The following is a 23,139-nucleotide window of genomic DNA, read 5'->3' as shown; positions in this document are numbered from 1 at the left end:
CGGTCGTTTCACTGGCTTCCCATCTCGGCAGGCATTCAAATTCAAAACTCAGCTCATCAGACTAACCCCTACAGGGAAGCTCATCAGACTGCCCCTCCCTATCTGCAATCTATGGTCAGGTTCCAAACCTCGATTTGCTCCCTCCGCTTGCAACTCTTCTCATCCCTGGCGCCACAATTTAAAAAAAAAATCAACAAATGCTACTTATGGCGTCCGGGTAGTGCAGTGCAGTGGGAGATTCCCTGCCTGCCGACACGAGGGTCACAGGTTTGAGCCCCCGGCTTGTTACCTCCGGCTTGGTCGGGCGTCCATACAGGCATAATTGTCCGTGTCTGCGGGTGGGAAGCCGGATTAAGGGTATGCGTCCTGGTCATTGCACTAGTCACTAGTGCCTCCTCTGCTCAGTCGGGGGGCCTGTTCAGGGGGAGGGGAACTGGGGGGAATAGCGTGATCCTCCCACACGCTACGTCCTGCCGGTGTAACACCTCGCTGTCAGGTGAAAAGAAGCAGCTGGTGACTGCACATGTATCGGAGGAAGCATGTGCTAGTCTACAAGTCTTTGGCCAAGTACCATTGGGGAGAAAACGGTCCTTGCTTGTGTTTTATTAAAGTGATAATACGGAAGATTTTCATCTAAATAAATGTCTGTTAAGTCACTATATACTGTATCTGATAGTGAGTTCATGGTGATTGAGCGTATGGCCCATTGATGGAAGCCTTTGCATTTTCAGTATTGCCGCATTTATGATCTTGGTGTCTGTGGTGACACAGGGTGGGCGGAGCTAACACAACAGACTCACTCTGATAGGTTACTGTGGGTTCCTGACAACTCTTGTGTGAAGTAGGATAACAAGCTACTTTTTTTCCGGTCTCTGCTGCTAGCATTACGGGTCGTTACTATGGCCGAACAAACTGAGTAATGTCACATCATAACACTGTTTGGATCTCATCTGCAATTACCACTCGTCGCCAATAGGTGTCATCCAAGAGAGCAAAACTGAAATCTTCCGTATTATCACTTTAAAATCGCATGCGCAGCTACGTCACTTTTGGCTCAAAGCCAAATGGAATGGTAATAAAAGGTGTTTCAGTGGTCGGGCTCATTCTCCTTTGTACGAGTTCACATGTGGGCTAAATACGTATAGGCGATGCGTCAGACGCGCATCGTGCTCTTTTTGCGCTATTTACGTTTGTCCCCCAGTGCACTTTCACAGTCATCGACTTTCCATGTGAAAAAAGGAAGTGAGAACTGGTGCTGCTTTACGCCCAGCAGCAGTGTGAGGAGGGGAAGTGCAGGCAGAGTCCACTCAGAAGAGCCTTCGCTTGAATCAAACTAACAGGCAAAGCCACAATCCACCCCAGCAGGTAAGCCCTCAACTGTTGTACCAACATCTTACACTGTAAACAATCTCTAAAGTGTTATAGTGTTATAGTTGTATATATAACCTCTGACTACACTGTAAATCATCTTTAAAGTGTTATAGTGTTATAGTTGTATATATAACCTCTGACTACACTGTAAATCATCTTTAAAGTGTTATAGTGTTATAGTTGTATATCTAACCTCTGACTACACTGTAAATCATCTTTAAAGTGTTATAGTGTTATAGTTGTATATATAACCTCTGACTACACTGTAAATCATCTTTAAAGTGTTATAGTGTTATAGTTGTATATATAACCTCTGACTACACTGTAAATCATCTTTAAAGTGTTGTAGTGTTGTAGTTGTATATCTAACCTCTGACTACACTGTAAATCATCTTTAAAGTGTTATAGTGTTATAGTTATCATGTTTTGATAATGTCTCCTACACTGTAAACAATCTTTAAGTGTTATAGTTATGTTTTGTTAATGTTTCCTGACTGACACGACAGGAAATTCTTGATGTTACGTCTCCAGAGGATGTCTCTGTCTGTCTGTCTGTCTAGGTTCTGTATGTCTGTAGGTTTGATTGACAAGGCAGTAGGCTACATAACGGGTTCTAAACAATCAACAGATGCCCTTGATAAAAGCATTGGAAAAGAGGAACTTCCGTGTTTAGCCGCTTCTGAAAAAAGGGGAAAAATTAAACCAACACGGCCAACATTATATAACCAAAATGTGTCAACTGTGTAAAAATACCGAAACATTTTATTATCACAGCTATAGCTTTAGATGCGTTTAACACTTGAAAATCGACCAAGAAGAATATTGATAATAAGAATAGTATTTGGAAATAAGTAGTTTCATTCTTTCAACTATTAGTTCTTGTATATCAACAAATTTGATTTATTGACACCACGAGTGGCTCAGCCATATTTGGGTGATAAAAGTCAAATGTGTTGGTGGAAGACCTCTCTACCCCCCAACGAAAACATCGCTTTTACATTTTGGGGAACTTTTTTGAACTTGTGGTATTTCCAAAACTATACCTGCATTTGGGATTTCCCCTTGATGTGTTCCATAACATTACCCCAAAAAAAATCATTCAACCGTGTCATAAATGAGTTACATTATGCTTCAAATCGAGTTGAAATACAGTTTCAGGCAAAGGAAACACAGGAAGTGAGATGTGCCAGTATCACTTCCTCATAGTGTGACTTAGTTTGACAGCCTTAAGATGGAGGCACGCACACGTTCAGACGTTGGATATTCAACTTGAGTTCCTCCGAGGGGACATTTGTCACGGGCACAATACACAGTTGCTTCATATAAACGTGACAGAACACCACACAACATAGAATCATTTGACACAGTATTAGGCTTACTTTACATAAAAACAAAAAACAAAAACAAAGGACCTTTGACATTGACAACATGATGGCTTATAGCCAAGAGAGTGTAGGAGTTATAGTGCTAAGCGCTTCTATGTTTTAGGCGTCGTATCTGAACTCAGCTGCCTGTGAAGTGTTGATGTGTTATTGTCCGATCGCACACTGTAAAATGCGAGTGTTAGTGGCCCGTTCACACCGTACGCCGAAGCAAACGCTCAACCTAAGCTCAACCTACGCTGAACCCACAAGTTTCATTTAGGCGTCCGTGTTGACAGGCGAGGCCGTTCACACCACCCGCCCGCGTGTCACGCTGAAGCCACGCTCGCGCCTTGCTCAAGCCATCGTTCAGGATTCAGTCCTATTTTCCAAGCGTGACGCGTGAAGCTTGAAGCTGCCATGCATGAAGTGAATGGAGGGGGGCTGGTGGAGCAGCTCCGACGTGAAGTAGAGTGTCTGGTGTGAACGGCTAGCGTCAGTTCTGCCTATGGTGTGAACACAGGCTCACATACTAACAAGGCTTTTGTCGTTCTGTCTCTGCAGGTCTCACAAGAGGATTTCAACAATGGCTCAAGGTTGCCTCAAGTGTTTGAAGTACACCATGTGTGCCGTCAACTTCCTGTGTTTTGTACGTACGCCTCAAGTGTCACAGCATCGCACATTATTCTGCCCTCCCTCACAAAGTGTTGTGGGAGGAGCCTTTGAGTAAGGCACTGAATTAGCTAGAAGTTGAGTAAATGTTCCTGGCAACACTTCCCTTATTGTAAATACAAAAACTAGATGAATGATGAATAGTTTGACAGTTATTGAGAGTTGATTTGAGTTAATGAGTTATTCATTTGAGTTAGTGTGGACCAGTGATGTCACTGGTCCACACTTTAACACTCAATAACTGTCAAATTAAATGATAGACTTCAAAACCGTTTACAGTTTTCTGATATACTACTGATGTTCTAATGATACAAAGCTGGTTGAAAATGGGCGGAGTGTTCCTTTAACAGTTAACTCATGTGACTAGTAATCATTTACTCATGGTGTTCATGTTAACTAGGTATTAATGTATGCATTGCTTAATAGTTTAGGGTTAGTTTTAGGGTGAGGGTTTTGGTTGGGTTAGGGTTAATAATGCTTATTAAGCATTAACTAACATTTAATTTAATGCCCCTTATTGTTAAGTGTTACCATGTTCTTTATGGTGACGTTGTTGAGAGGGACGGGATAGATATATCGAAATTCATGATGTGGCAAGACAGAAATGTGTATCGTGGGACCAGAAAAGTGAATTGCGATATTAGCTGCATTTGATTATGCTGTAGTAATAGCAAATGAGACCATCTCTTGGCCATCACAATTTCACAAGCTCTCCATCCAAATCATATTATTTACACTTTGTAGTGACATTTGAAAATGGTTTACATTCTAGCGGCCAAATTACGCCGACGCTGCCAGATGGTTTGTTTTCACATAACCACCTGGGAACGGGTTGCTGCGGAAACCGTTTCAAAGGGCAGGTGCACTTTCAAAGAAATACCCGGCAGGTGATTGGATGAACCATCTGTCGATCACGTCTGTCATGGGCTCGCTTCTCGCTGGCGTCGCACCAAACCCCGCCCGTAGCTGCCTCATCTAGGACGCCGATTGGTGTGAAGCGCTGGTGGTTCAGATTCAAACCAATAGATTTGGAGAGTGGCAAGATGGATTTGTCCTGTGATAGACAGGACAAATAAACAAATAATTAAACAGAATTCCGCAGAGACGGGTCAACTTTTATTTCGTAATACGCCATATTGACTCGTAGCATGACATAAGCATATCGTCCCCATCCCTAATAACTGTGTCACCCGAAAATGACAATTCTGTCATTTACGCAGCCTCACAACAGCTGAGGTTTGTCCATATAACACACACAGGGAGGCACAACTGGAGATGAAAACAAGTCACCATTGACTTCAGCACAGTACAACTGAAGTCAATGGTGACTGGTTTTCTCTGTGGCAGCCTCCATGTGTGTTACAGTATATGGACAAACTTCAGCTCTGTTTCAACTGTCATGAGGGTGAGCAGATCGATGACACGATAATGTCATTTTTGGGTGACCTGCATTAACTTGAAGATGCACACCGTCCGTCTGTCTGTCTGTCTGTCTGTCTGTGTGTGTGTCAGGTGGGCGGGTGTGCGGTGCTGGGCTTTGGGATCTACATGAAGACGAACTTCAACATGGAGTCCCTGATGCCCAGCCTGGCCGAGCTCAACGTGTCCAACGCCCTGCTCATCAGCGGCATCATCATCACCTGCGTCTCCTTCCTGGGCTTCCTGGGGGCGCTGAAGGAGAACCGCTGTCTCCTCATGACGGTACGTACGCACCCTCGCCCCAAGACAAGTGCTCCCACACTGCATGTGCACTGTGGAGCATATAGGCAGGGTTGGGGAGGGTTACTTTAAAGATGTAATCCAATACAATTTCGAATGACCCGTTAGAAATTGTAATCAGTAATTCAAGTATCACAATATTAAAGTAATGTGATTGCTTTCTGTTCATTTTTGGATTACTTCAATAATACCAATTATGCAAATAAAGATGGCGGTTTGCACTGCACGTGATGTTCACTTGTTCCCCTTTTCTGATTTAAAAACAAAATGATGGTGTAATGTCCACCCGGTGAAAGCATATTTAGAATCTGCGAGCATGTTTCATTTGCTCTGGCAGCCGCCCCGGCGTTCAGATACATTTCCACCCGGCCTGAAAACGGCCGGGCCAATCACAGCCCCTTTATTACACAAGTGTTTAACACTCATCTGATTGGTCGTTTTGTGTGCATTGTTCATCATTTTAAAATTGTAATCCTGCTAGTAATTAAACATTTTTAGTAAATGTAACTATAATCTAATGACATGATCCCATTACATTTAATCCATTACTCCCCAAGCCTGCATATACGTAGCTTCTAACCCTAAAGGTCACAGGATACCTTAAAACATACTTGGCAGGCCTCAGAGTGAAAATAGGGATTTTCAAAACAAAAGAATGGGTGGGTCTCTCCGGGGGGGGGGGGGGGGGGGGGGTGGATCCAAATCCCACGGGTCCACTAGTAATAATGCAAAGTGTGTGTGTGTGAGCAGAATTGTTTGGCCATTTTACATGCAGTCAGGCTGAATCTTTCAGGAAGTGTAACAAGCACCACTGCAGGTGACCTAACGGAGCCACATCTTTTAATTTGGTAATTAGCCCTAATGACCTAATCACCTGAGCAATGATGACATCATCTGGTGACATCATTAGTGATGACACTGTTGACATAAGTCACTGATTACATCATCATAGAGTGGTCAAGTGACATCACTGGTGACAACACTAATTCTATACAAAAGTGATATCATCAGTGATTTGTGATGAATTTGAGTGGGTCTCGGAGGCTTTGGGAGACCACTATCTTCCAGACCAGGGGGGTCTAACTCCCAAGTGGGGTCTAACTTTAAAACTTTAAACTTATTTATTTAGGTGGGCCTTCATTTAGTTGGCTAAAATATATTTTTGCTGCTGACCCCTCTCACAGCAGTACATTGCTTTGCTTCTGTGTGATGGCTGCTCTACTACAAACTGCGACCCACGGCGACCACAATCTATTGTAGGTATCGAGTCATACAACCGCCACGTCAAATAATTAGAAATATCTCTTTGAGATCTTATTTGCTGCATTCTTGTGAGTTTTCCATGTATAAAAGAAAGATTAAAATATAATACTATACTGTAAGTACAAAAATAAATTAATCTGAATCTTTTAATTAAAAAAATATTAATAAATTCATAAAAGTACACATATTTAGCAGATTTTGACATTTCATATGGGTGAAGATTGAGAGATACGACCGGAAGTGACGATACAGACAGCAACATGGTCATCGGTTTTCAAAACGTCCCATTTTAAGCAAATGATACGCATATATGTTTGACAGATAAAACAAACCCTGGGCCCATTGTATTGGGCCTTTAAACATAGTAACAAAGTGCAGATTTGCATCAGCAGAACACATTTGCTGTTATTAATAGCATAATTCAGAACACATGATTAGCATAAAATGACTATTTGAATTCATCATTCATTTCTGCAAAATAAGATGTATGTCATGACTCATGTTGTATTGTGGATTAGTTCAGCTCTGTGTGAGACGACGGTGGGATAAAGTGACACCTCTGTTCACAGTTCTTCCTGCTGCTGTTCATCCTGATGCTGGTGGAGCTGACTGCAGCCTGCCTCCTGCTGGTCTATGAGACCATGGTAGGCATATATGTGTATGTATATGTATGTGTGCGTGCGTGTGCGCGCGCGTGTATTTTGTCCGGCCACAGCTATGCCGTTTTACATGCGATCGGGCTGAAACTTTAACAGGGTGTAAAGAGCACCCGTGCGGGTGACCTGACGGAGCCGGATTTTTTTAATTAGGTGATTACCCTAATTACCTAATGATGTGATGACATCAGTGATGATGTCATCAGTGATGTCATCCTTCCTGGCTGAGGCTATAAGTTCAGTGATGATGTCATCAGTGAAGATGTCATCAGTGATGTCATCCTTCCTATTGCAGGCCAAGCAGTGTGACGCGCAGTGAGCGAGCTGCAGGGCGGGCGAGCCGAGCCTAGGAATTGCTAGTATATATACATATATATATATACACACACACACACACACACACACACATCTATATATATATATATATACACACAGTATATAGCCGATATCCGATATGCCAATAATTTCCAACTCTTTTGGCCGAAAACTACTTCAATTTAGCTTATGTAAAACATAAACTTTTTTCTTTATGTAACATTTTATTTCAAACAAAACTGTAAGATTCATCCTACTTGAACAGGCTTGGATGATGTTTTCTTTAACCACATGAATCATCTTAAAATGCCTTGGTAGGACACGGTTCCACTTTCTGCATTAGGTAGTTTGTGGTTCACACTGCCGTTTGGTTTCCTGGTAAACATGAAGTCAGCTGTATCACTAAGGGTTTGGGCGTGAAGTGAGAACCTGTGCAAGTTACTGATATAATATTCTTATTGCCTAGATTGGTGAATGGGTGGAAAAGGACCTTACCAACGGCTTGAAGAACAGAAACTCCACAGCCATCCGCAAGGACTGGGATCTGGTTCAGAGAAATGTGAGTCAATCCCAGAATTATTTTTGAACTTGCATTTGAACACAGAGGCACACAGGACGGACAATAGGGGTTCGGTGCAAAGTGACAGTTGCAAAACATGGGCAGTAGACTAGTGAAATACTGACAGCTAACTGATCTCAGTTTATTGAAACACTGAAGTGTTTTTCTGAATTGTATGTTGGTAGTTGGTTTGCTGCGGAGTCCATAATTACTCCGACTGGGGAAACGATGTGCCGCCTTCTTGCTGCGTGAAACCGAAATGTGATCCGGATCCCTTGAAGCCCGAATACCAGAAGGAGGTAGACTGAAATATACTCTATTATCTCCTAGGAATAACGTTTGTTTGAATGATATTATCAATTCATTATATATATATAGATATAGATATATACACATACACATATATACGTATGTATGTACAGTATGTGTGTGTGTATATAAAGTATATATATATATATACTGTATATATATATATACACACACACACACACACACATTTTACCTATACAAAGAAATTATCTGCAACGTGTTGTTGATTAAATCTCATGGATGCTCTTCTTGTAAAGGGTTGTTTGAATAAAGTGAAGAACTGGTTCGAGGAGAACTTCCTAATGACTGGGATTGCCGTCATCGTCATCTGCATCGTTGAGGTAATTGAGTTTCAAATGAGAGATGATACTGAGATACATAATGGTTGGTGCAAGATATCACATCAGGTACCAGGTGGATGTGTAGTCAGTGTTTTAATTCTTCTTATTTTTTATTCCGTTTGTCGACAGGTCTTGGGAATGTGTTTCGCCATGACTCTCTACTGCCACATCAGCCGATCTGGACTAGACGGCGGCGGCTACAAGTTATAGACCCCGTTCTCTCTTCGACAACCCCATTGTCTATACTTACTCTACTCATTGTACAGTCCTGTCCTTGATAATGCTGAGGTGGCATTGATTGGTTTCAGTCTGTTATTCATAATACCAACATTGTATTTGTGTTGCTTTGTTTCAAAGTCAATTTCTTTAGATGCGTTTGGTTTTTCCTCCACAAGTGATTGTACATTTTGCCAAGGCGATGAAGCTTGTGAAAAGTGAAAACTGTTTGTGTAATTATGATATGTCCTTCCTTAACATGTGTCCATAAACTTTTCACTGACAACTTTTTGGAAATACAGCAATAAAATATTTACAAAACTGACGGTAGAGTGTGTACACCTGACTTGGTAAGTGCCTGTTGCGTGTAAACGTTGCCGAGGGCTTCCTGTCTGCAGCTATAGGTGTGGTGCAGCTGACAATGTAACCACTTCCTCTTTGGGCGCTGCTGAACCAGCAGTGTTGGTTCCACTAAGCTCATAGTTTGCTCGGTATGACAGTTAACGTGGTCGTGTCCAGAGCATCAACACCTTCACATTGTTTGGCTGGCATGCATCAGAAGGGACGCCAATTTTGTCATGGAACACATCCTAAGGAAACCACCTAGGATATGGAGCCATCATGAAAAGAAATGGAAACTGTAACTGCAATAAAGTTGTGTAGACTAGTCTGATATGGATGATCTTGGTGTCAAACCATACATTTTTTTATGGGGAGGCATTCAAATGTGGAGCTTTAGAGTTGCTCATAAGCTTAAATCTATCTCACAATTCAAGACTCAAGTCATTGCAATAACTGGCCAAAGCTAACCTCTTGAATTGTGGGATAGAAGGAAGCTTCTTCTGACCAATAGACCCTTTTCACGGGGGCCGGTTTGTGTCAAAAAGGCAGAATAAAGGCAGGTGCAAGCAAAACACTAATGAGGGTTTCCAAATTCCAATCATGGAAGTGTGCTAAAGTGGGCAATTTGCACAAAATAACATATCTCTATCTATATAGAACAAAATACAGGACAGAATACAGATGTATTTCTTAAGTATTCCACAGTTTTATTTAAAGAATAAATCCTGCATCAATATTTTAAGACAAAAAAAAACAAACTAAAAAAATACTAAGATTTCCTTTACATTTTAAAATTATTTTGTTCTTTTTGAAACCATCACACACAAAATAGAAACAAGTACAATTTTTTGTAATTAAAAAAAGGAAGAAAAAAAATGTAACTGTACACAGCAGAATATACCATTTATTGCAAACTCAACACCCCTGATACCTCAGAAACTATAAACACAATTATTGCAATTCACCTAGAGATATGCAAAAAAAAAAAAAAAAAAAAAACTACTCCGATAACAGCTCTCTCCTTCTCTTCTTTGAAGCAGACAGCTGTTGTGTTTTAGTCTGACCCCCCCCCCCTCCCCCTGGGATGCTGCTGCTAGCACGGTCAGTCCATTACAGGTCTGTCTTTATGGGGATTTCCAGTAACTGTGGCACTTGTCCCCCCCCCCCTCCCTCCTCCAGACACCAGATGAGACAGAGGCCCTCTTCTGGGAGACAGAGGTATTGCATTCAACTGAGCTGAAGCAATCCCAATATCCTCTCTGAACAGGGAAATCAAGTCTTGGAAAAACCCTCAACTACTAAACGGGGGGATTCACATGAAACCTAGTCTGGTATTACAGTCGACAATAGACTTTCAGTAACTGCTGATCTGTCAGGGAATGGGGGGGGGGGGGGGGGGGCGTTCATTCTGTCCTTTGCTATTGCTCAAGGGTTTATAAAAAGAAAAAAGGAAGATATGTTTCTATGCTTCATTCAACCACCTTCGGGCCACTCAAACACTAACACACACACACACAACTCATAGGAAAGGCCCCTCTCTCAAACACAAGTCACTTTCTTTTTACTGTATTTTGAATAGTTCACCTTACAAAATGCCACTGTAGTGAAGCCCTATAAACGTTACCACATTGCTACCAAGTTTGATACCTACTTTGTAGCCTAAGATGTGGGCTATTATTTTCTTTAAGCCATTCCAAATGGCCCTGCAAGAGACGCTATCAGAATACAAAGTTCTGTTGGAGGAGCAGACCGAGACAGTACCGTGCCTTAAAGAAAAACAATATTCTTGTAAGAGAGAGGAGCGCCCAACCCATGAATTAAATGTTGCAAAAGAGTGATCTCTCTCGGTAAACATTTAATCCACCTACAAGATCCACAATCGCAGACTGAATAAATACGTGACAGAAGTGAAATCTATCCCCCCCCCCCCCAAACACGAACGTAATCCACCGACATGACTGGAATGAGTCAAAACAATGAGGGTACCCAGCCCCTATATTCAAAACATCTAGGCTCACTCGCCTGGATCTGGCGCCCAGGGGAGCTGTTAGTTAACTTTGTTCACTTTGTTCAGTTAACTGCTGCCCTCGACGTTAAGATCTGCACCAGCTAAATCCGCCCCCCACATCAAATCAAATACAGTATATAGAGAACGCCCAGCTCACAGGACGTCTGCATGACCTTAAACCGCCACCCTCACCGTTGGTTCAATTAGCACTAAAAACCGTCTCATGTGTGTACTGCAAAGCAGAGGCTCGTTCCAACCAGGGAGCAGTGAACTTCGCCTGGATGGATTCCTGAATGGGGATCCAACATTCAAAAAGAGAAAAGGCTATTTATTTATTTTTTTACTTCCTACAATATTAATTTAAATTGTTACATTTATCCAAAGTAAAGATTCTGGGCAGCCATTTTGAACACTTCAGGTGGATACTCCACTGAAACATTAGAAACATAGAAACAAATTGATCTCAAGAATCCAGGATACAGGTTCACATTTTAATATATTTGGCCCATTATTGCTCACTACCAGTGTAGTCTAGTTAGCTAGTAGCTTACTAACTAGTAAGCTAGTGAGGTTGCCTGCTAAGTCTAGCCTAGTTAGGTAGTAGCTTACCAACTAGTAAGCTAGTGAGGTTGCCTGCTATATTCAAGCAGTTGTTCCCGAGATTGCTAGCTAAATTGAGAACTGAATTGAGTTTGGTCTATCTGAACTCTTTGCTTATGTGTTGAAGTAACACTAGTTTTATATATTTATGGCAATCTTCTTAACAGTTTCTCACCCCAAGAGTTCAAAATGGCCGCTGTGTGAATAAGGTCGATAGGGAGCCAAAGTGAACGTCACTTCCTGGTTCAGCACTGTACCAGAGATTTTCATCCGCCATTTATGTTCCCATAGACATTTTGTAAAATGCTCATCAAAATAGTTTTACTTGGTCAAACCAAATGGTTCAGATATATTTAGAAACAAGAGAGACAACATAACATTTCACTCAGACCAAAACATAAAAAAAAAAAAAGCGGATTTAAAGAAAAATAAGTTTGACGTTGTTTTTTTAGTTTTGGTCAGAGTGAAATATTATATGGTCTCTCCCGATTCTAAATATGGGTGAACAGTTTTGGTTTGACCAAGTAAAACTATTTTCACAAGCATTTTTACGAAATGTCTATGGGAAAATAAATGGCAGATGAAAATCTCTGGTACAGTGCTGAAGCAGGAAGTGCACTTTGGCTCTCTATGGTGTGGCAAACTGAAACTCAAAGAGAAGCTTATGTGACCTGACTAACCTGCAACAAGTACAATTCTCTGTCCTATAGCAGAACATGAGCAGACTATATGTCTGCGGGGGGTTGACAGGGTTCTTCACCAGTACCAATGAGTCAACCATTACTTCGGCAGCTGCTGACATTTCTCAAAACTTTTCAAAACTCACTTCGCGCGACTGAATCCATTTGATAGAAACTGGCCATTTGTAGGGAGGGAACGATATACCGAAATTCAATATATCGCAATGCAAAAAGGTGAGAATATGTATCGTGGGGGCAGAATAATGAAATCGTGATATTACGTTTTACTCTGCTTGCAGCAATCACAATTTCACAAACTCTCCATCGAAAATATATTATTTACACTTTGTAATGACATCTTTAAATTGTTATTCGAGCAAGCCAGTGCCATCGCTAGAAAGATTTGTAGCTCAGAAATAAACAGAAGTGGGGACGTCTGGCTAAGTGTAGAGGCACTCGCCCACCACCAGGGTTCAATTCCCGCCAGCTGTTCTTCCGACCTTCCTACAAACACAATTGGCCGTGTCTGCGGGTGGGAAGCCGGTGGGGTATGAGTCCTGGTTGCTACACTAGTGCCTCCTGTGCCTCCCACTCGCTACGTCCCGACGGTCAAACTCCTCGCTGTCAGGTGAAAAGCAGCAGATGGCGACTGCACACGTATCGGAGGAAGCGTGTGCTGGTCTGCAAATTCTCCCCAGATCGGCATGGGGAATTGGCCAGCTACACTTGGGGAGGAGAGGGGAGACGAATAAATAAAATAAACTGAAATCTGAAATCAGACTTTGTCATAGAACTTTTACATCGTATTGTGGTCGTTTCGAATCGTTAACCCCATACGGCGTATTGCATCGTATCGTGAGATATCGTCCCATCCCCAGCCATTCCCACTCATCTTTTCTTATTCTATACCTTAACAACTCGCATAAAACTACTCGGATGGAAACTCAGCTAATGTACATAATATGCATTAACCCCCAGCTGCTTCAGCCCCGGGTGTTGGAAGAACTCTTGTCAACTTTCCGGCTTAAAGGAGGATTAATAAAAAGGTATATTATAAAAAGGGGGAGAACTACATAATTGAACAATTATGGCTTATATTTGCTTCTACAAAAATCTGACGAGTTCAGCCATCTCAATTTCTATAGAAATCATATCTGAGAACAAACCAGATGCCACATGATAACTACTCTCTCTCAAGCTAACCCACACATCAACACTGATACCAAAACGGTCAAAGACAAAAACAAAGAAAGACCAAAATAAACGCAAGAGGAAAAGCAGCCACCAGGGGGACAGTACGTGCAAAGGAGATGCCGACAAAAGCCCCACCGTCACGTACAGTTGTGCTGGTGCTTTTGTTTTGGTGTGCCGCGCTTCTGCGTGGGGATTAGGCCTAGAATCCCTGACGGGGCTTGACCACTTCTAAAAAAAAAAAAAAAAAAAAAAAAAAAAAAGGACAAATTAGATCCCACGATGCATTTCTTTCTCGATGGGACAAGTGTTTCCCAGAGTGCAACGCTCCCGTCAACAAGGCACGCTGGTCATCCAGTGGCTCGTAGGATAGCGATGTTAAGGCCTTCCCCAGCACAGTCAAGGTATGATCGTAATTCATTCAGCCTTTAGCGCCGACAACTGCCTCCAAACTAACAGCCATGATGCCGGGGAAAAACGCCCTGCACACTATTTCAGATCCTCCATCATTACTTAGGAATGTCTTCTTTATGCGGCTGTACCCTTTGATTTTGACCGCATCCCTGTAGTTACGTAAGGCAGCTTGTTTGAACCACTTTCGCCAAAAGATAAGTACATTGTCTGTGTCCAAAAATTAAAAGGAAATTGGAAACTGTTCACCGCATCACGAAACGGTATACATACACCTGAGCACTAAACGGTATACATACACCTGAGCACTGGGTCAAAGAGGTGAAGAGAGCCATCCTGATCAGAGCATTGCAGATCGCATCGCTCCAGCGACTAAAATTATCTGAAAAAACGGACAGGAGGAAAAACAGAAAACCGAAAGAACTGAGCGGAGGACTTTGCCTCGCCGACAGTCTATTGACCATGTCGGTCACTAGACAACACAGCAGCTTCTGATATGTGTTAACACATACAGCAGGCCTAACTGTGCATTCACACTGCGAGCAACACCCTCAACAAGTCATCCGAAGTCTGTTCATTTCCACGGCTGAAATTTCCACAGTTGTTGGGTCGTCCACGTTCGCTAATTTTCATTGCCGGCATATTCCAATTCAGCATTCCCAGCATAATATGAGTTGAAAGCAGGGAAACACCCGCCTGGACAGATGGCCAGTCCATCACAGGGCTTATATGATGCACAGCCTATCAGAGCTCCAAGCATTCCCAACTCAGAGAGAAGTGGAAGCCCGGATTCAGGTTAAAGTCACACCTGCACCAGGATCCACCAGGTGTAAATGTAATCAGGTTAATGTGGCCAAGCACTATCCGATTGCAATCCGATCACAGAAAATACATATAGGCCTAGGCAATTTAGAGTCTCCACTCCGTCTGACTTGCAGGTTTTTGGACTGTGGGAGGAAACCCAATGCGAACAAAAGTAGTGCACTGCACACAGAAAGTGCCGGGAATCAAACACACAACCTTTTTTGTGTGTGGCTCTGATGTGAGCGTGCTAAACACTGAGCCACTGTGCCACTCTGACCATCCACAGCGAATCAGGTTTCTGTGCTCCCTCGTTTCCCTGCTGATTCTTTTTGTTCCGTGAACAACAGTTCTGCCCGGCAACCCGCAGAATGGACCAGAAGTTGATTCCAGCCATTCAAAGCAGCCAAACTCTCTACCACTTTTTAACTTGACTCAAAAACGATGCTCGGAGAACAGTTCCGTCCATCGAATATTCCCTGTTTATTTTTCATAAATGCTACCTAATTAGTGCGTGCTAGCAACCTGTATCAAGACATCTGAAAGGCAATAAACAGAGCGGTAAAAAAGACATCATTTGCCTGTTGAAAACGTTGTCGCTGCAGACTGCTACAAGGACACGGATGCAATCGGAGCCCGTCGCACCGGCCACAAACGAGCGACCCGTCAACCACGATGCCCGCAGTGTGAAAGCACCTTCAACAGCTACTACAGTACTAGAGATTAAGTGGATGTATGTATATGCATGCATGTATGTATGTATGAAATATGATGACCAGTGGCCGTTTCATTGCGCAATGTTTAAGAGACAAGCAGAATGTAAAGCATTGAGAATATTCGTTTAAGACTAAAAGGTTTTTGTGGCCTTACAGACTACCAGAGACGATTTCATAAGAGAGGTTTTAAAAAAAAATGGTTCTGTAGAGGCTACGTGCCACAGCGGTGTGCTCTATGCTCGCCACGGAGGCATACGACGACGACGACAACAACAACAAAACAAACCGTTGTATAGCAGCGACACAACTTAACGTTTATATTCTAAGGCTGCATCTTACGACGGTTTGCCAAATCCGCATTATTATGTTAAAATGACAATAACTTAAAAGAAAACACGATTGTGAGCAGAAAGTCGTCTCGTCTGCGATCCTCTCTTCTGAAGCGGGACGACGACATTGTGGTGAAAACTAATGAAAGGAGTCCATGGGATAAAAGCCTTTAGGGCTTCCATTGGCAAAGCAGGTGGTCCAATAGATCCAGGTGCTTCAGCAGATTGGGTTGGATGCTGAGTGTCGGGGGGAGTGTGCCTGAGCTTTTGGTTTTTTTGATGAAAAAGATCTGATATTAAAAGGAAGATTTTGCAGATTTTCAACCGGCTTTTTGTATCATGACAAAGTCGGTAATATGTAGATGAACAATGTTTAACTTTCCTCCATGCTGCGTGCAGTGAGAGCTCTTTGTTCATCAGCCAGCACAGTTTCTGGTTGACAATCCGCAAAGTAGCCCTTTAAACAGTCAGCGGGGTCCACCTCCGACAGGACGGATATGATGCCGTTTGCTTGATTACGTATTTACAGTAGAACTGATGACTGCTCGTCTATGGGAAGACCTGATTCAACATTTTGAACAGATTCCACAAAAAGTATACACCAATATTTTATTTTGATGTGCCGTGTCCACAGAAAGCTTTTTTCTTGAGCCGCCAGCACCTTTCTGCAATTCATTTTCTATAGTAATGGCCCGTTCCCTTATCGCAAACAAACTGGGAAGTTCACTGTTGAATTGTGTCGCGTCCATTTAAACGAGTCAGATCCGGTCGCTAGCCAGGCTAGCCATCGTTAGCAACAACAGTTGATACCAAGGCATTTCACGGCATTTTGTGCATACAAACACTGCAGCAACATGTCCACACAGATAGAAGTTAAGACAGTGCTGTGTGTACAGCTGATTTAACGAGACACCAAGAAGACATTAGTGCTAATAAACGGTATTTACCACGATTTTAACTACTGTTGATGCGCGGCGCAGCCATCTTGGATTTTTGAGGTCGGGCCTGCTGACGCTGCTACGAGTTTGGGAGAGAAAGTACGAGCACTGGTGACGTCGCAGTTCGAGTTCATGACCTTTGAACAGTCACATTCCCATTTCCCAGTTTTAAAGGAATAACCCACAAGGAGCGCGCCTCTTCCAAGCACCGCGCCTGGCGTTTCAGCGCTCTCGGCGGCTAGTGTTTTTTGGGGCGGAGCGCAAGTGGAAAACATTTCAATTTTCGGAGAAGGGCGACCGACCAATCAAAATTGAGGAAGAGGCGGGACTAAAAAGATCAACAAACATGGCGGAGGAGAGGCGAGAATAATTAATTGTATTATCTTGTTGGGTTGAGGTTGGCTTGCTATTTACCTTGTATGCTAGCTAGCTAACATTAGCTACTAACTGCGTTGGAAGCGCTCATATTTTTGATCTCCAAAGCGCTCTGCCAAGAAGAAAAAGCTATCTGTGGACACGGGATCCTATTCTCCTAGGTCTCAATAAAGACGTTTAGTATCCCATGATGCTCTAAATGCTGTTTCAGAGGCTTTCCCACCCTGACAAGGAGAGAATATTGGGGGGGGATAATGCTGAATACTTGCAAAGTATGACAATCCTTTCAATTTAATTAAGTATTCAGTCTTAAATTCTTAAACCAAGTGAAAAACAAATCCCTTTGGACTGATGTAAATAACGTTAGAACTTGAGTGAAATTCAAATTTCTTGAAATCAAGACTCAATACAAAATTAAATGACTTAAGATGCATAGTTTTGCAGTATTATATGTGTGCACTGCGATTTTTTTTTACATTTTCCTTAACTCAAAAAAATCTGGTTGGGATAACAGCTTCATTTTCCCGATGCAAATCAACTTGTTTCATACATTTTTCTCATATCGAGTAACATTATCGTGAAATAACTGGAATGATTGGACTTATTTCAAGCTGTTGTCACAAGAATATCCCTTGATACGAGTGACAAAACAAGTGAAAGTTGCTCACCTCATAGCCCCACGTTTTCCTCTTGTAGAAAAGGAAAACAAGCCTTTAAGACTCAATATTAGACTGGCGTTTTTGCAGTGTGATTCTGTTGGAGTGCTTGGTTGGCTGGGTGGGTGTGTGTGTGTGTGTGTGTGTGTATTGTGGGGGGGGGGTGCTGTTGTGTTGGGCTCGAGTGAGGGTCTCGTGGGCTGGTGTGCGGGGGAGCTCAGAGGGGCGTGAGCCGGGTGATGCGGTGGTGTTGGGCGGAGCTCAGAGGGGCGTGAGCCGGGTGGTGCGGTGGTGTTGGGCGGAGCTCAGAGGGGCGTGAGCCGGGTGGTGCGGTGGTGTTGGGCGGAGCTCAGAGGGGCGTGAGCCGGGTGGTGCCGTGGTGTTGGGCGGAGCTCAGAGGGGCATGAGCCGGGTGGTGTGGAACAGGAGGGGGTTCAGGTCCTCGGCGTGGACGGCCCGGTGGAGGGAGGGCTCTGAGGCACTCCGCTCGATTTTTGGCAACAGGTCCTGAACCTGCTCGATGGCTACCAGGATCTGGTGATGGGTAGATGGGAAACAAAAAGAAAAAATATAAAATTAAGAGATTTGAATATGAGCCATTTGCTGTGTTGGCAGACACAACCCCACTAAAAATAATTTACTCAAGTGTCCTATGAAGTGAAGCTGCTGACCTGTATCTCTATGATGTGAATCTGCTGACCTGTATCTCTATGAAGTGAAGCTGCTGACCTGTATCTCTATGAAGTGAATCTGCTGACCTGTATCTCTATGAAGTGAAGCTGCTGACCTGTATCTCTATGAAGTGAAGCTGCTGACCTGTATCTCTATGATGTGAATCTGCTGACCTGTATCTCTATGAAGTGAAGCTGCTGACCTGTATCTCTATGATGTGAATCTGCTGACCTGTATCTCTATGAAGTGAATCTGCTGACCTGTATCTCTATGAAGTGAAGCTGCTGACCTGTATCTCTATGAAGTGAAGCTGCTGACCTGTATCTCTATGATGTGAATCTGCTGACCTGTATCTCTATGAAGTGAAGCTGCTGACCTGTATCTCTATGAAGTGAATCTGCTGACCTGTATCTCTATGATGTGAATCTGCTGACCTGTATCTCTATGAAGTGAAGCTGCTGACCTGTATCTCTATATAGTGAAGCAGCTGACCTGTATCTCTATGAAGTGAAGCTGCTGACCTGTATCTCTATGAAGTGAAGCTGCTGACCTGTATCTCTATATAGTGAAGCAGCTGACCTGTATCTCTATATAGTGAAGCAGCTGACCTGTATCTATATGAAGTGAAGCTGCTGACCTGTATCTCTATATAGTGAAGCTGCTGACCTGTATCTCTATGAAGTGAAGCTGCTGACCTGTATCTCTATGAAGTGAAGCTGCTGACCTGTATCTCTATGAAGTGAATCAGCTGACCTGTATCTCTATGAAGTGAAGCAGCTGACCTGTATCTCTATGAAGTGAAGCTGCTGACCTGTATCTCTATGAAGTGAAGCTGCTGACCTGTATCTCTATGAAGTGAAGCTGCTGACCTGTATCTCTATGAAGTGAAGCTGCTGACCTGTATCTCTATGAAGTGAAGCAGCTGACCTGTATCTCTATGAAGTGAAGCTGCTGACCTGTATCTCTATGAAGTGAAGCTGCTGACCTGTATCTCTATGAAGTGAAGCTGCTGACCTGTATCTCTATGAAGTGAAGCTGCTGACCTGTATCTCTATGAAGTGAATCAGCTGACCTGTATCTCTATGAAGTGAAGCAGCTGACCTGTATCTCTATGAAGTGAAGCTGCTGACCTGTATCTCTATGAAGTGAAGCAGCTGACCTGTATCTCTATGAAGTGAATCTGCTGACCTGTATCTCTATGAAGTGAAGCTGCTGACCTGTATCTCTATGAAGTGAAGCTGCTGACCTGTATCTCTATGAAGTGAAGCAGCTGACCTGTATCTCTATATAGTGAAGCTGCTGACCTGTATCTCTATGAAGTGAATCTGCTGACCTGTATCTCTATATAGTGAAGCTGCTGACCTGTATCTCTATGAAGTGAATCAGCTGACCTGTATCTCTATGAAGTGAAGCAGCTGACCTGTATCTCTATGAAGTGAAGCTGCTGACCTGTATCTCTATGAAGTGAAGCAGCTGACCTGTATCTCTATGAAGTGAATCTGCTGACCTGTATCTCTATATAGTGAAGCTGCTGACCTGTATCTCTATGAAGTGAATCTGCTGACCTGTATCTCTATGAAGTGAAGCTGCTGACCTGTATCTCTATGAAGTGAATCTGCTGACCTGTATCTCTATATAGTGAAGCTGCTGACCTGTATCTCTATGAAGTGAAGCTGCTGACCTGTATCTCTATATAGTGAAGCTGCTGACCTGTATCTCTATGAAGTGAAGCAGCTGACCTGTATCTCTATGATGTGAAGCAGCTGACCTGTATCTCTATGAAGTGAAGCAGCTGACCTGTATCTCTATATAGTGAAGCTGCTGACCTGTATCTCTATGAAGTGAAGCTGCTGACCTGTATCTATATGAAGTGAATCTGCTGACCTGTATCTATATGAAGTGAATCAGCTGACCTGTATCTCTATGAAGTGAAGCAGCTGACCTGTATCTCTATGAAGTGAATCTGCTGACCTGTATCTCTATGAAGTGAATCAGCTGACCTGTATCTCTATGAAGTGAATCTGCTGACCTGTATCTATATGAAGTGAATCAGCTGACCTGTATCTCTATGAAGTGAAGCAGCTGACCTGTATCTCTATATAGTGAAGCTGCTGACCTGTATCTCTATGAAGTGAAGCTGCTGACCTGTATCTCTATATAGTGAATCTGCTGACCTGTATCTCTATGAAGTGAAGCAGCTGACCTGTATCTCTATGAAGTGAAGCAGCTGACCTGTATCTCTATGAAGTGAAGCAGCTGACCTGTATCTCTATGAAGTGAAGCAGCTGACCTGTATCTCTATGAAGTGAATCTGCTGACCTGTATCTCTATGAAGTGAAGCAGCTGACCTGTATCTCTATGAAGTGAAGCAGCTGACCTGTATCTCTATGAAGTGAAGCTGCTGACCTGTATCTCTATGAAGTGAAGCAGCTGACCTGTATCTCTATGAAGTGAAGCAGCTGACCTGTATCTCTATGAAGTGAAGCTGCTGACCTGTATCTCTATGAAGTGAAGCAGCTGACCTGTATCTCTATGAAGTGAATCTGCTGACCTGTATCTCTATGAAGTGAAGCTGCTGACCTGTATCTCTATGAAGTGAAGCAGCTGACCTGTATCTCTATATAGTGAATCTGCTGACCTGTATCTCTATATAGTGAAGCTGCTGACCTGTATCTCTATGAAGTGAAGCTGCTGACCTGTATCTCTATATAGTGAAGCTGCTGACCTGTATCTCTATGAAGTGAAGCTGCTGACCTGTATCTCTATATAGTGAAGCTGCTGACCTGTATCTCTATGAAGTGAAGCTGCTGACCTGTATCTCTATATAGTGAAGCTGCTGACCTGTATCTCTATATAGTGAATCTGCTGACCTGTATCTCTATGAAGTGAAGCAGCTGACCTGTATCTATATGAAGTGAAGCAGCTGACCTGTATCTATATGAAGTGAAGCAGCTGACCTGTATCTATATGAAGTGAAGCAGCTGACCTGTATCTATATGAAGTGAAGCTGCTGACCTGTATCTCTATGAAGTGAAGCAGCTGACCTGTATCTATATGAAGTGAAGCAGCTGACCTGTATCTATATGAAGTGAAGCTGCTGACCTGTATCTATATGAAGTGAAGCTGCTGACCTGTATCTCTATGAAGTGAAGCAGCTGACCTGTATCTATATGAAGTGAAGCAGCTGACCTGTATCTCTATGAAGTGAAGCTGCTGACCTGTATCTCTATGAAGTGAAGCTGCTGACCTGTATCTCTATGAAGTGAAGCTGCTGACCTGTATCTCTATGAAGTGAATCTGCTGACCTGTATCTCTATATAGTGAAGCAGCTGACCTGTATCTCTATGAAGTGAATCTGCTGACCTGTATCTCTATGAAGTGAAGCAGCTGACCTGTATCTATATGAAGTGAAGCTGCTGACCTGTATCTCTATATAGTGAAGCAGCTGACCTGTATCTCTATGAAGTGAATCTGCTGACCTGTATCTCTATGAAGTGAATCAGCTGACCTGTATCTCTATGAAGTGAATCTGCTGACCTGTATCTCTATGAAGTGAAGCAGCTGACCTGTATCTCTATGAAGTGAATCTGCTGACCTGTATCTCTATGAAGTGAATCTGCTGACCTGTATCTCTATGAAGTGAAGCAGCTGACCTGTATCTCTATGAAGTGAATCTGCTGACCTGTATCTCTATGAAGTGAAGCAGCTGACCTGTATCTCTATGAAGTGAAGCAGCTGACCTGTATCTCTATGAAGTGAATCTGCTGACCTGTATCTCTATGAAGTGAATCTGCTGACCTGTATCTCTATGAAGTGAATCTGCTGACCTGTATCTCTATGAAGTGAATCTGCTGACCTGTATCTCTATGAAGTGAAGCTGCTGACCTGTATCTCTATGAAGTGAAGCAGCTGACCTGTATCTCTATGAAGTGAATCTGCTGACCTGTATCTCTATGAAGTGAAGCTGCTGACCTGTATCTATATGAAGTGAATCTGCTGACCTGTATCTCTATGAAGTGAATCTGCTGACCTGTATCTCTATGAAGTGAAGCTGCTGACCTGTATCTCTATGAAGTGAAGCAGCTGACCTGTATCTCTATGAAGTGAATCTGCTGACCTGTATCTCTATGAAGTGAAGCTGCTGACCTGTATCTCTATGAAGTGAAGCAGCTGACCTGTATCTCTATGATGTGAATCTGCTGACCTGTATCTCTATGAAGTGAAGCTGCTGACCTGTATCTCTATGAAGTGAAGCAGCTGACCTGTATCTCTATGAAGTGAAGCAGCTGACCTGTATCTATATGAAGTGAAGCTGCTGACCTGTATCTCTATGAAGTGAAGCAGCTGACCTGTATCTATATGAAGTGAAGCAGCTGACCTGTATCTCTATATAGTGAAGCTGCTGACCTGTATCTCTATATAGTGAAGCTGCTGACCTGTATCTCTATGAAGTGAAGCAGCTGACCTGTATCTATATGAAGTGAAGCAGCTGACCTGTATCTCTATATAGTGAAGCTGCTGACCTGTATCTCTATATAGTGAAGCAGCTGACCTGTATCTCTATATAGTGAAGCAGCTGACCTGTATCTATATGAAGTGAAGCAGCTGACCTGTATCTCTATATAGTGAAGCTGCTGA

General features: G+C 42.9%; 2 protein-coding genes across 2 annotated transcripts in view; one reads left to right on the top strand and one right to left on the bottom strand.

Moving 5' to 3' along the window:
* The first annotated feature begins 1,121 nt into the window (after positions 1-1,121).
* Positions 1,122-9,123, top strand: LOC310783930 (leukocyte surface antigen CD53-like). The gene is made up of 8 exons (XM_083644864.1): positions 1,122-1,365; positions 3,297-3,381; positions 4,917-5,105; positions 6,956-7,030; positions 7,824-7,916; positions 8,102-8,215; positions 8,483-8,566; positions 8,696-9,123. The coding sequence occupies exons 2-8, from the start codon at positions 3,319-3,321 to the stop codon at positions 8,774-8,776; spliced, it is 699 nt and encodes a 232-aa protein (XP_083500990.1). The 5' UTR covers positions 1,122-1,365; positions 3,297-3,318; the 3' UTR covers positions 8,777-9,123.
* Positions 9,124-18,222: 9,099 nt separating this feature from the next.
* Positions 18,223-23,139, bottom strand: part of araf (A-Raf proto-oncogene, serine/threonine kinase) — a gene marked incomplete at both ends in the record, with an annotated part of 40,585 nt that continues 35,668 nt past the window's right edge. The window contains one exon of the mRNA XM_083644859.1: positions 18,223-18,363. Coding sequence (XP_083500985.1) covers positions 18,223-18,363 — 141 coding nt within the window. The remainder of the gene's footprint in view (positions 18,364-23,139) is intronic.

The sequence above is a fragment of the Poromitra crassiceps genome, assembly GCF_964638095.1.
Source record: "Poromitra crassiceps genome assembly, chromosome: 10".
NCBI classification, from domain to species: Eukaryota; Metazoa; Chordata; class Actinopteri; order Beryciformes; family Melamphaidae; genus Poromitra; species Poromitra crassiceps.
The sequence above is the reverse complement of the archived record's forward strand: the minus strand, read 5'-3'. Positions and strand labels throughout refer to the sequence as shown.